The 14,514-nt window shown below is 41.0% G+C and overlaps 1 protein-coding gene across 1 annotated transcript in view; it reads right to left on the bottom strand.

Moving 5' to 3' along the window:
• The window catches only part of LOC119901621 (immunoglobulin lambda-1 light chain-like), a 28,287-nt gene extending 16,697 nt beyond the window's left edge, over positions 1–11,590 (bottom strand). The window contains exons 1-3 of the mRNA XM_038717196.1: positions 11,422–11,590; positions 3,479–3,547; positions 2,041–2,216 (exon numbers count right to left, since the gene is read on the bottom strand). Of these exons, the coding sequence (XP_038573124.1) occupies positions 2,041–2,216; positions 3,479–3,547; positions 11,422–11,590 (414 nt within the window). The remainder of the gene's footprint in view (positions 1–2,040; positions 2,217–3,478; positions 3,548–11,421) is intronic.
• Between the last annotated feature and the right edge of the window lie 2,924 nt (positions 11,591–14,514).

Here is a 14,514-nt window from a genome sequence, read left to right as displayed (position 1 = left end):
CAGATCCATGTTAAAAACTAAAGGTGACCGAGCCTTCTAAGTAGCTGCTCCTAATCTTTGGAATGCTTTACCTGTTCAAATAAGAAATGCCCAAATGCCCTCCTGACACTTTCAAATCCTTGCTAAAGATCTTTATTCATTGGCCTTCGAACAGAGTTGAGTAGTGACATTTATTTTATTTTTTACTTTTTCTGCTGTTGTTATTGTGGAAAGCACTTTGGTCAACTAGTGTTGTTTTTAAATGTGCTATATAAATAAACTTGAACTTGAAGTGTAAACTGTGAAGTTCACCTTTGATGGCTAAAATCCCCATAAATAAAGCTCATGGACGTGACCTCCAGGTGGGTCGTCATTGTTGGTCTCTGGGCTCAGTTCAACTCTGTGTGGGTGGAGGGCTCAGTGGAAAAAAGGCTTCCAGACAACAAGAGAAACAGCTACAGCTACAGAGAGGGAGAGGAGTTGATGAGTGTGTACAGCAGCAGATATGAATCTGTTCTCAGTGGTTATCAGAACGCATAAAAAAACTGCCAATCAACAATTCCTTTCCTGCAGCAGACGGTGTGGGTTTCTGTTCTGTAGCCTCCTTACCGCTAGCTGTACTTTTTCAAATTAATACCACAATAACAGTTACAACCATCGACTCTGGTTAAAGAATCATTCCAGGAAGTTCAGTTTGATTTCAGCGCTCAGTACTCACTGTCTCAGCTTTGATCTGTGTTATTAATCTGTGAGAGAAACAGGTCAAATCCTGAACTCAGAGCTGAGAAGCTGAAATAAAAGGAGATATGTTCAACCACCTGCAGTCTGCTCTTATCCCACTTTATTACCTCACACTGATTCTAACAGGCAGTCAGTCAGCAGAGTGTTCACATGGGAATAATAACTAACATGTTGCCAACATGATGGCTTTGTATGTTGTGTAAACAACAGTGTCATCAGCGTAGAGCTTTACAAATATACTGACGCAATTATAAAAAAGGGTCAGGTTTGTTTAGCTTTGTTGTTTAGTTTAGTTGTCAAACCAGAGTCAAACAATAAAATATCTAGTAGACAGGTAATGATTCACCTTCATTTTTTTTATTATTATACAAGTCACAATTAAAAGTGGAAATAAACTACAGCATCAAAATAAAAGTACTCCACAGAACTTAAACTCTGGGGTTGCCTCTATCTAACCTGTGCATATCTCACATTTCTGACAGCTGATCAAAGTGATCACTGAGTCGAATTGATGATGGTGAGAAAAGGCGAGCAGAAAACAGTCAGTCAGCATGTGTGCAGCCGGTGGACGGTCCCTTGTTTCTGAGGATTCACAGCAGAGGGAGTCCACAGCAGTACACCAGACTCTTCACTATCAGCACTGTGTACAGCAGGCAGAGCAGCTTCACCCTGCACTGAGACTGGAAGGACACTGACAGACACACAGAGACATCAGAATATCATTAGTATACTTGGGACTTTTCCAGACGGGACAAACAGCTTTACATTAAGACTGGGCACTGCCAGAGTTTGGGTGAAATCCCAAAGGCCCTACCAAGCTTAAGGGGCCCTAAACAGGATCTGATTTCCTTTTCCCAGTTAAGAGCTATAATTAACTTTATAATTATGATCCCTCAAGGATCAAATGAAAAGTCCATATTTAAAAAGACACAGGTTATTGAGTCAGACTAGTTGATTTTTACATGCAGCCCTAACTGCAGCAGAACATTGGAGCTGTCTATGTAGAGAGGCAGCAGGTGATCTTACAGTCAGCTTGCTGCAGAGCTGCCAGGTCTGCTGGCTCCGGAACCTCTGAAACAGAAAAGGAGTCAGAAAGAAATGTCAGTCCTCTGCTCCTCTGCTCTCTTTGACAGCGTCTCCACATGAAGCTGAATCTCTGCTGAACACAGTCACCAAGCCTTCATTACCTTGTTCTGTTTGGGCCTTCACTTCCCCCCCCTCGTGCTGGACGTAGCAGCGGTATTTATATGTGGAGAGAGCGTCCCGATCAATCACTCTGATGGCGATGGTGCGTCCCGAATCTCTGAGCTCCAGCTGCACCTCCTCAGCAGGTGCCTGCTCCTCCAGAGACTCGTTCACCTTTCGTCTTTTCCAGGAGAAGCGGACCAGAGGAGGAAACATGTTTGAGGCCACACACAGCAGGGAGCTCTTCCCCTCATGGTGGGCTCTGGATGCTGCTGGGTACACGCTCACCACGGGCTTCACTACCGGGTTATCTGAAGTTTGACAGCAGCAACAAGCAGCACAGACACACATTCACACAGTCAACAGCAGCTTCCAGCACTGCATTCAGTCTGATCCTGGAAACTACATGGACTCTGATCACTGAGCTCCTCATCAATACAGCACACAGTTCACTACATGGACTGGATTCACCTTCATATCACACACACGCATCATGTCATATATAACAATAATAATAATAATAATAATAATTCTCTATTTGAACATACACAGTAAATTTGCTAATTTCACATGAATAAAAATGTGAAACGAATACAGTGGAAAATTGTTTTTTAATGTTGTCATTTTAATAATTTCAATATATATAGCATATTATATAATTACCAGCATTTACTGAACTCTAATAACTAAAAACACAAATCAGTGCATCAATTATTGCATAATTTTATAATTTACATATTTGCCATGATGATAACAATAATGTTTAAATAAAGCGGTTTTATACACAATTAAACACAATTTAACAGATTTTATGGGAAATTGTCACTAAGACTCCTCTAGAATATGGAAAATAATCTAATCTACTATATATAATTAAAAAATGTAAACAATCTCATATAAGACAATCTAATACAATAATGTCATATAAAATAATAATATGTGCAGTATTCGACACATAATTGTTATCACACAATATCACAAAATATCGTTTTCAACACATATTTACTGTTATATATTTAATATCCTCTTAAGCATCATATACTATTTATATTAAATGTGTGTTAAGATACAAAAATATTATCACTATTATGATCCTATGTGTAGAAATGTATAATTTCTGTTCATCATATTCAGTATCTGTTTGCCTTCATGTATAAATATTCCACTAAATTTAATATATATCATCATATAAAATTATCAAACAGTTCATTTTAACATTTAATTATACTATATAACATGTTTAAAGTTACATGCTATAATAAATAAATTTACTGACCTAAATTAAATTGTGTTTAATATTAATTCGTTTTTTAAAAAAACAAGAGACGGAGCTGAATCACTGAGAGGATCAAATACTGTATATTTGTAACTTTACTAATGTCTTTCTTTTTCAATCTGAAACATTTCTATCTGATGCAGAAATTAAAGAATTTTCTGTAACAATAGCTGCACGGCTGCAAGAACTCTGCTAATTATGAACAAACTAATATTTGAAGCCTGAAGCAGCAGAAATTCATTAAAACACATTTTAACTTGTTCAATAATACAACTGAAGGAAAATGTTGATTCTTACCTGTTACATACAGTTTAGTTCCAGAGCCAAAGATGCCGTAGGGTTTGTTTGCTTCCACAGTGAAACAGACTGATACAAAAACCTGTCAGCTGCTGAATGTGTCAGCTGAGGTGAACGAGTCCAGATGATGAACCAGGATCATATTTCAGCTGCATGATGTGTTTCTCTAATGTTCATATCAACATGACTGTCTCTTCTTTCATTGTCTTTTTAGACACACTATGACTAGTGGTCATATTACGCTCATTTTCAGATTCATAATCTTATTTAGTGGTTGTACCAGAACAGGTTCACATGGTTTCATTTTCAAAAAACACCATATTTTTGTCACACTGCACATTGCTGCAGCTACTCTTTTCACTCTGTGTTGAAGGCTTCATTTTTGCTATGGAGTGATACATCTTGTCTCTAAATGATCACGTATTTTCTTGTGATGTCACAGGAAAGCTGAAGTAAAAGCTGGACTACAAACGAGCTGTTTCCAGTTCAGAGCAGAGTTTTCTGTGGGAGATGGGAACTCCCTTTGAGCTTTTTCACTTTGCAAACCTATTACGTGCATAAAAAAGGAATATAACTCAATAAAAATAAAATAAAATCTTTAAAATTCTTACAACAGTCAAAATGTTGAAAAAATTACACATCATTCTGCTGGTTTTGGGTGTACTGTCTATTATTTTAGTGGCGTTTGATCCAACACTGAGTTACACAACTAACAGCAAGATATTAAATATCACTGCAGACTCACCTTTTGACCGATCTGCAAACCTTTTGAAATACTTGATATCTGCTATCTAGAGAATATATGTGTTGATTTTGGTAGCGTTTGAAAGAAGACTTGTGGAGATATGCTAATTAATTTAGCATATTCTGAAAAAAATAAGAGAGCCAGACTTGACCATAAGTTGCAGTGAGGCAAACTTTTGTCACATGTCAGTGACAAAACAAATTGTTGGCTCTCTGGGACGTACGGGTGATTTTCTTAGATTTTTTGAAGTTTGGAATGAGAAATGTCTAGAAATTTACATTTGTTGTAATAAGCCACGCCCACTTTAATTGAATTACAAGGTATAAACTTTTTGCATGTGTGACGCCCCCTAGTGGAAGAATCTCCCAAGACTGCATCCAAACAGATGCTCCAGGTTTGGTTACAACAGCTGAAGCCAATTTGGATTTATGAGAATTAATGTAAAATCTTACATTAAGACACAAAAATAAAAATATATTTGAAAAAACAGCTTCACTGCTTCGATCCCTAGAAATATTTATATTATTTTCATTGTTTTTTTGAATTTTTTCAGACTGAATGTATTTTTTAAAATGAAAAGTTGACTTTGCTCTAACCTGTAAGGTTATGGAGTCAGGAGCCGCTGCTGTGTTCAGCAGCAGTGTGAAAAAGGCATCATAATAATAATAATAATAATAACAATAATAATAAGCAGCGCTCCTATAATTAGCTATAGTGACGTCGCCGCTGAAGCATAAGGCGGGAATTCTGACGGTTTCAATCTCCCAGATCCACATGAAGAACACACCTGCTAATCTGACTTGCACACCCCAAACCATGCAGCCCAATTAATCCGGTGTGGATTTATTTGTGTTCAAGTAAGTGCTGAATATAACCTGTTGTTTTACCCTTTCTGATTGCAAACCCATGTGGTTGTGTGGAGATAAATGTTAGTAGTTTCAACATGTTTCGTTGTATTCACCTTTGCTAGTTAGCTCAGCTTTCAGAGTCATTAGTATTTGGATATTAACGGTATTTGGACGGTAAAAGAGAGACGCACCATTTAATTTCCCTGTTCCAACACCAGGTGGTGCTCTTTGCTTCTGTTTTCTGATGTGAATGTTTTGTGTCTGTTTAAAGCAAAGATTAAACTTTCCGCATCCGCGAGTACTCGAGGGTCCACGTGATGAAAAAAATCATCATCAAAGGGATTATGCGTAGGGCCTGATTTTCAGGCAGGATGGAGACACACTGTCGGGTCCAGGAGCCTTCCTGATCTTCTGCCTTTGGAAGAGGTGGCTCACATCCTCTTCACAGATCTTGAGTGCAGTTGAGAGGCCAGAGGGGGAAGGTGACTGTTTGAAGATGGCTTTGGAGTGGGGGAGAGGTGTGACTCTGGGCTTTTCAAACCTACAGTAGAAACCATTCAGCTCGTCTGCCAGTCGTTGAGTACCAGCAGTGTTGGGGGATGGTCTCTTGTAGTTTGTGAGTGTCCGTAGGCTTCTCCACACTGACACAGGGTCATTGGCTACAAAGCTGTTATTTAGCTTTTCAGCGTAGCACCTCTTTGCAGCTTTGACCTCTTTAGTCAGAGTGTTCCTGGCCTGGTTGTACAAGACTCTGTCCCCACTTCTGAAGGCCTCCTCCTTGGTCTGACGAAGCTGCCTGAGTTTCACTGTGAACCAGGGTTTTTGGTTATTGTATGTGCGGAAGGTTTTAGTTGGCACACACATGTCCTCACAAAAACTGATGTAAGATGTCACAGTGTCAGTTTGTTTGTCCAGGTCAGTGGCTGCAGCCTCAAAAACACTCCAGTCAGCGCAGTCAAAGCAGGCCTGTAACTCCAGCTTTGACTTGTTGGTCCATCTTTTCACAGTATTTACAACAGGTTTAGCAGATTTCAGTTTTTGTCTGTGTGTCGGGATAAAATGAACCAGACAGTGATCAGAGAGTCCCAAGGCCGCATGGGGAACAGAGCGATAGGCATCCTTTATAATAATAATATAATAATCTTTATTTGTAGAGCACTTTTCAAAAACAAGTTACAAAGTGCTTTAACAAGTGTAAAGACAATAATACCCAAGAGAATATAATACAAAAACAGTACAAGATAAAAGCATGACAAACATTGAAAAGACGAAAATACACGTTTAAGATAAATATAAAATTAGTAAAATACAATAAAATAAACCAAACATTAAGGTTCTTTGCCACAGGCTTAATGTGATTTACTAGGGAACCAGCAGATGGCAGTATTTGTTTTGCCATCTGCTGAGACCCGATGACCAGGATTTCTGTTTTGTTTTTGAGTTCAGCTGGAGGAAATTATTTGACATCCATTTTTTAACTTCACAAAGGCAGTTGTTAAGTGAACTCAGCATTCCAGGGTCTGTGGATCTGACGGGCAAGTATATTTGTGTGTCATCAGCATAAATATGAAAAGAAATGCCATGTTTATGGATAATATGTCCAAGGGGAAGCAGATACAAGGAAAACAAAATGGGTCCTAAGACCGACCCCTGAGGCACACCATATTTAACTGGACAGAATGAGGAGACATAGTTGTTTACAGACACGCAAAACTTCCTATTTGACAGGTAGGATGAAAACCATTCTAGGGCAGTACCAGAGATCCCCACCCAGTGCCTCAGTCTGTCTAACATGATGTTGTGATCAATGGTGTCAAAAGCAGCGCTAAGGTCCAGGAGTACTAGGACTGAGCACATGCCTTCATCAGCAGACATTAAAAGGTCATTGGTGACTTTAAGCAGGGCAGTCTCAGTGCTGTGGTACTTCCTAAAACCAGATTGAAACTTTTCAAATATTTTGTTATTTTCCAGTACAGTGAGCAGCTTTTTGGACACAATTCTTTCTAGAATCTTTGCAATAAAAGGTAGTTTTGAAATTGGTCTAAAATTATGTGGGAGGGAGGGATCTAAACCAGGTTTTTTAAAAATGGGTTCACGCAAGCCGTTTTAAAATAATCAGGGACACAACCAGTAGATAGGGAGCTGTTGAACACAGAGATCAAATGGGGCCCAACAGAATCTATTACTTTCAGTAAAAACTTTGTAGGTATTACATCAAGTGGGCTGGAGGACACTCTCATTTGTGATACTGTTTTTAAAAGCTCAGACAAGTCGATGGGATAAAACTGGTTAAAACTCTCTTGTTGCTGGTGAGGAACCTCTGAGTAAGAGGCTGTGGGGGTAATAGAGGCTCTGATTAACACCACCTTATTGGTAAAATAAGATAAAAACAATTCACAGTCATCATTACTTCCAGCTGAGGCACAAGGAGGTGTTGGGTTTACCAGCTGATCCACAGTCTTAAACAGAAACCTGGGATTGTGTTTATGTGTAGTAATGAGTTGAATGCAAGAGAAAAATAGTGTGTTCTCGCATCCTTAACCAAGTTATTGTACTTGGACTTGGACTATTGGACTTGGAGACTGGATTTTTTCCATCTGCGCTCTGCTTTCCTGCATTCCCTTTTGAGGCTGCGAATGCTGTCATTTATCCAGGGTTGCTTACTAGCTTTAGACGTAGGCCTAACCTTTAGAGGAGCAGTAATATTTAGTGACGACAAGCAGATATGATTGAAGTGATCGACCAGATTGTTGGTGTTGGAATCAGACAGGTGTTGGCTTTGGCTCTGAAAGAATGCGCAAAACTTTGAAACACTTTGTTCATTAAAGAAGCGAGAACACACGGAGCTTGGTGAGGCGGCATGAGTAACAGGCGAATCGCAGCTAAAAACAATACATCTGTGGTCAGATATGGTCATGTCCACCAATTCCACAGAGGAAATGCTGACACCCAGGGTAAAAACCAAGTCCAGTGTATGACCACGGTTATGGGTTTGCCCTTTGACATGTTGTTTGAAGTTAAAAGAAGTGGCCATATTTAAAAAGTCAGTTGCATTAACATTGGTGGGGTCATCAACATGAATATTAAAATCGCCACAAAGAACAATTCTGTCATAATTTAAAACCAGAGTAGATAAAAATTCAGGAAGTTCTGATAAAAATCCTCCAGGCGGTTTTGGGGGGCGATAAATTATAACAAATATGACAGGTTGCAGCCCTCCAACTTTAAGAGTGAGAACTTCAAAGGAGCTAAATTCATCACAGCGTACTTGATGACATTTTAAATTTTTCCTATACACGCTCACTAGCCCACCACCACGACCACTGACCCTCGGTTGACTAAAGCAATCATATTGAGGCGGACACAGTTCAGCTAGCTGGCTATAGTCATTCATTTGCAACCAGGATTCAGTTAAAAACATAAAATCTAGATTTGCAGACAAGATAAAATCATTTAAGATAAAAGTCTTACTTGAAAGTGATCTCACATTGAAGAGAGCCATTTTAAATGAGTTTGTTCTGGGTGCTGGAGTTGGTGCAGTTGTCCTAATCCTTAAGAGATTACTAATATTTCTGTGTGGGATGTGCACGTTTCGGTTTACTGGTCTATGCGTGATGACAGGAATAGAAGTCTGTGGAACAGCGCTGGGAGCAGACGGCTTTACATGCCAGCAGGTGGAGACAGTTGTTTGTGGCAGTGAGGCAGAGATCTGTTCAGTGAGCGGTGGTGTGTCCAGGTGTGCTGCATGAATGATTAGTCATTCACGTAAGTCATGTGTGGACCGCACCACATGCTGTATGTGAGCAGCTAACATTTCTGAGCTCCGTTTGTTTGGGTGAAGTCCGTCTGTCTTAAAAAGAGACATTCTTTGCCAGAAAATATTAAAATTATCCACATAAAACACACGGTGAGCCCTGCAGGCGGACTGGAGCCAGTCGTGGAGGCCAAGGAGTCTACTGAATCGGCCAGCACCGCGACCAACTGTGGGAATGGGACCAGAGATAAAAACGGACTTTCCACACTGCTTTAAAAAGTTAAGAAGACGGTTAAAATCTAATTTTGTCAGCTCAGACTGCCGAAGAGCTGTGTCATTTGTTCCCACATGGACTATCACTCTTGTGATGGAGGACGGGAGCGACGGCATCAGGTCCTGGAGTTTTTTTAAAATGACAGCCGTGGTGGCACCGGGGAAGCAGTGAGTGGTAGCGTTAAAGAAACGGATGTTTCTGGTTATGGAGTCACCAATTATTAGTGTGGTTGGGGAGAAAAGGGGACGAGGAGATGCCGGTTGTTTCAGTCCAGAGCAGGACTGAGCAGAATCTGCTTCAACACTGCGTGCGGACTGAGGATGGAGTGTGTGAGCTGTTGAGTGTTGTGTTGGAGTAGCAGTAACAGACCTGAGAGAAGAGCTACCCGACGGTGCAGGGTAGAGACGGCCTCCGGAGCGTCTGAGCACAGCCTCCTTCAGGATCCTACGTCGGGAAGCGGAGGTTTTTGACCGGGATGACGGCCGCCGATCAGGTCCGGCGGCAGACCGGCGGCCCAGTGCAGGAGATGTAGCCGGTGGAGGAGATTCAACAGTGTCGGCAGGCACTGTGCGCCGAAAGAGATCCGTATCAGGGAGACTCGAAGCCGCAGGTGCATCAGCTGGATGGACCGGAGTGTCGTTAGACAAGGCTGCATAGCGGTTGGAGAGGCCGATGTGCGGAGGAGAGGCAGCCCCATCCGAGGCTCTCTTGCAGCCACGGACCACCACTTCAGCCCAGGTTGACTGATGCTTTGGAGTCGAGCAGGATGAAAGCCTGGGAAGGCTAGAGGGGTCCCAAAACACGGTGTCCTGGATGTTAGCGGTTGCGCTAAGAGAAACAATCTGTTTGGCTTGTACTGAAGCCACATCCATAAAGCCAGTCAGCAGGGAATCTTTCTCTTTGAGTTCCTCTGAAAGTCGTCGGATGTCTTCCATAAGGTCAGCAATCTTCTTGTTCGCTTTCTTAAGGAGTGAGCAGTCCTCATGGGGCAGAGTTATCTCGGCTAGCATAGTCACCGGAGCTTTGTTGTGATCAGTAGCGTTGATAGCGTTTTTACGGTCATCTAGCTTAAAATCCATGTCGGATGACTAAAATCCTTAACCCACGTAAAACTTAAGTTAAAAACAAGTATATAAAGTTAAATAAAAAGGATATAAAAAAATGTAATGAAAAAGAGTGGATAAAACTGGATAAGAGTTCGGTTTAAGACGGAGCTTCCGACAGGTGGCTACAGACGCCAACGCATGCGCAGAGTGCAGATTACGTCAGCAATTACGTCAGCGATGTTGTGTAGCAGTGGTCCAGTGTGTTAGTGTCCCTGGTGGGACACTTAATATGCTGTCTGTACTTTGGAAGTTCATGACTGAGGTTTGCTTTGTCAAAGTCCCCAAGAACAATGAGCAGGAATGTAAACAGCGACCAGAACAAACGAGGAAAAATCCCGCGGTGAATAAAACGGTTTACAGTTTATAAATAATGTCTCTAGGTGAGGGCTGCATGATTTCTTCAACGCTGTAACATCTTTGCACCAACCTTCGTTTATATAGAAATAGAGTCGGCCTCCCCTTGTTTTTCCCGTGAGCTCCATTTTGCGATCCCCGCGGATGATGAAGTGCACTGTCCATGCACTGGGCCAGGATTCGGTAAAAAAGAGGGCAGCAGATCTGCAGAAGTCCGAGTTTGTTCTGTTGAGGAGCAGCAGTTCGTCCATTGGCCAGATAGCCGACATTCGCCAGGTGGATTGAAGGGAGCACAGTGCGAAATCCCCACTGTCTCAGTTTAACCAGCGCGCCTGCTCGTTTTCCCCTGCGCTGTTTCCGAAGGATTCCAAACAGAGCTGCTGCTCCTCCAACTAATAACTCCGGGAACGTTCCAGGGTCAATAAAGAGCGGTGGAATAGTATGAGCAGTAGAAAGTCCAATGTTTAAGAGTTCTTCTATGCTAAAAGTTACCAGAGAGGGACGGCAGAAAACAGCGTTAATTAACAAAAACACAAAAAGCACTACGGAGCGTAAATCCGAGGCGGCCGTCTGCGGCGCCATCTTGGTTTGTATGTTTGTGGCTGAGATGGAGGTGAAATATGTGAACCTGGGCTGTGGTTTACTGCTCTCTTCCTGTCACAAACAATGTTTGACATCTGCTGGTTTTTGTTCAGGCTGCACGGATCATTTCTCACTGTGGAGATCTCCTTCCAACAGGAGCAGTAGTAGGTGGCTGAATGAGAGAGTTTAACTTTCTGGATCTGCAACTCACAGCCGTTCTGTTTTCTCACAGCTGAGAAATCATCTTTCTGAGTGTGATTGTAATTTGACCTAATCTGACCATTACTCTTCTGAATAGCAAGAATCACTGTGAATGTTTCTGTGTCTTTCTTCTGGCGCCAGCCTACATATTCATAGTCACACTGGTCAGTTCCTCGACAGCTGAAGGAGACGTTTTCACCGACTCTCCTGGTCAATGTTAAATCGTCCTGAATCAGCTCTGCTGCCATGACAACCAGCGCTGTAGAGACACAGACAGATAGATGAAGGTCAGCGTGACAGTGTTTGTTCCAGGTGGAGTTTGCTGGCTCCTGATTGGCTGGAAACACTCACCTGAACACAGACAGCACAGAGCAGCAGCTGGGAGGAAAAGCATTGTGTGCAGTGGTGTTTCCTCTGGTGAACCTGGGGAGAAGTGGCGCTCTGATGCAGCTGAGGCCAAACAAGGACGAGCTGTGAGATCAGACGAGGGCCGCGTGGTTTCTAACGGGTCCTCAGACCTCCCATCAGCCCCTGCGGCGGACAGATAAGGCTGCTGCTACTGATTGACAGCTCAGCTGAAGCTGCTGTGTGGTTTTCTGCTGAGTCGGAGGTTTTAAAGAGGAGAGGAATTTAGTAACACAGACTGTTATATGTTGTTTAACCTCATACCCAACACACAGCCAGTTAGTTGTTGTTTTCTTGTTGGTCACAACGTTGTACTTTCTTTCTGTTTATTTGTTCTGTTCTTTTCTTTTTAAAAATTAGTTGTAACGTTTTTTTTTTTGTTTAAAAGGTTAAAACATCCTGCTGCACATTAATGAGCAGGAAGAAGAATCTGAGGAGAGAATATATAATAGTACAACAGACACAGTTAATCTTGTAATTAATGACAAACACAAGTTTTCCTGCTGTCACGTGTCAAAATGTCTTCATAAAAAAGTTCTGCATGCTGTCAGGATTATAACTGTCACACTGCTGCCCTCTAGTGTCTGCAACAACACACTGCGTCTCCACCTGATACTACTACTACTGCTATTAATACTAATACTGCTGCGACTACTGTACTGCTGTTACTGTGTAGAACAAATCCTTCACACTGCTGCCCTCTAGTGTCTGCAACAACACACTGCGTCTCCACCTGATACTACTGCTACTGCTATTAATACTAATACTGCTGCTACTACAGTATTTTCTGAATGCTGAAACCCTGACAGTGATTCTTGAAGTACTACTTCTGAAACCATTAACACTCGGAGCTGCTGCATTGACCAAGTGTTCCAAACTGAAAGTACGTCCTCTGCTTTACACTCAGTTTGTAATTTTAGAACTGACGTCAAGCAGAACTGTAAACACTGGTCTGTAGTTTGCCAGCTGGTGTTCCACACTGTGACATGTGAACACACTTTTAGATCATTAACACACTTAATTTGATGTGGATGAAATCTCACAGCCAAACACACAAAGAAGGTGAGATGAGGCCTAACTTGGATTTTTCTTTTCCAGCCCAACTGTTTTTGTTTTCTTCTAGAGAGCTTTTGAGTGGAACAGTAGGACATGTTGAGAGAAAAAAACACATCCTCCTTATTTGTTTTGTTCTGAATACACGTCCATACTTTACACGTCTGGACACCTGTGAGCAGGTGTTTTACTCAACACATAGACGCAGGTTATAAGAATTGTTTGCTGTTACTGTGTAGAACAAATCCTTCACGCTGCTGCCCTCTAGTGGCAGCAGGTACACACTGACTCACACACGAGGCCTCTAGATCTACTACTACAGGGGCTGCTGCTGTTTCTACTGCTTCTAATACACTGATAGGACTTCTACTTATGGGCTGCAAATAACTTGAATTTGATTATCCATAATTTTCAACTCAGTGATTGATTGAAATTTTCAGAGTTTCAAATTTGTCCCTGTTCTCCAACTGTATTAGTTTGTTCACTTTGATAATCCGCAACATGTAATGATACAGTTTCTGTGGAAATACAGTACAAACCTTAAATGAAGTACAACATTTAATATGTACTGATTTACAGTTTCTTTGAATTTTTTATAAAGTATAAAGTTTAAGATTACTGTGAAATCTCCTCAACTGAAAACATGCTGAATAAATACAAAGTAAGTTGATGCATCTACTAGATTCTCATTGTTTCAGTTAAAGTGGTTTAAATGAATCCAAATAAAGTGCTGTTGAATCTAAAACAATTTTCTCTCAGCCAGACACCTTCATCAGATATTGTCTTTGCTTGCAGTAGTTATGTTTGGCGGTGTGGCTCTGTTCTGGGACCCCACTGATACACTGATTGGTCAGGAATAACCTTAAAGCAGGAGCTGAGGTGTCAGTGGGTTACAAGCAGCTCGCAGAGAAAGCAGGCTAGAGCGGCTTCAATAAGGCGTTTCTCAACGTGTCCAGCTCGTCTGTTAAAGTTACTATGACGATGACGATTCATGACTGAAGTAAAAAATGAGTGAACAAACCAGTGCCAAGAAAAGAAAATGATTACTTTTAAGAGACAGAATAAAAATATTTTTATTTAGTTTCATTTGTAGGCTTTATTTCATTTATTGGTCAAATTGTGTTTTCATTGCAGTGTAAAAATAAAAATGTAATAATGTTTAAGTTTTATTAATTCCTGTAGGCTTACACACGGTACATTACATACCGTATTACAAAACTTAAGTTTGAAAGGTATTTTAGTGTTACAATATATAAGTACACATAAATATACAAGAAATATATTTATTTAAATACTTATCCTGTTAAATTGTTATATTTACATAATCCCTTATATAATAAGCTACACAGTTATGTATAAATAAATAAAAACATAAAATAAGTAATAATACCGTTATTTTCCATAAAATTAGGACTTTTGTTTGCAGTGCACCTCAAGAACTATTGGATGGATTGTGATGAAATGTGTTTCTGTTTCCGGCTCTGACAAAGAAGCCTTTAGTCATGTTTGTATGAGGACTTGTTGGCTCTCATCAACACCAAGTGTAAACTGTAAAGTTCACCTTTGATGGCAAAAATCCCCATAAATAAAGTCCATGGACGTGACCTCCAGGTGGGTCGTCATTGTTGGTCTCTGGGCTCAGTTCAACTCTGTGTGGGTGGAGGGCTCAGTGGAAAAAAGGCTTCCAGACAACAAGAGAAAAGACAAACAGCTA

The sequence above is a fragment of the Micropterus salmoides genome, unplaced genomic scaffold (assembly GCF_014851395.1).
Source record: "Micropterus salmoides isolate LMB-PRFRI ecotype aquatic unplaced genomic scaffold, ASM1485139v1 Ms_hic_scaffold_14, whole genome shotgun sequence".
Classification (NCBI taxonomy): Eukaryota; Metazoa; Chordata; class Actinopteri; order Centrarchiformes; family Centrarchidae; genus Micropterus; species Micropterus salmoides.
Note: the sequence above shows the minus strand (reverse complement) of the source record. Positions and strands in the feature narration are given on the sequence as shown.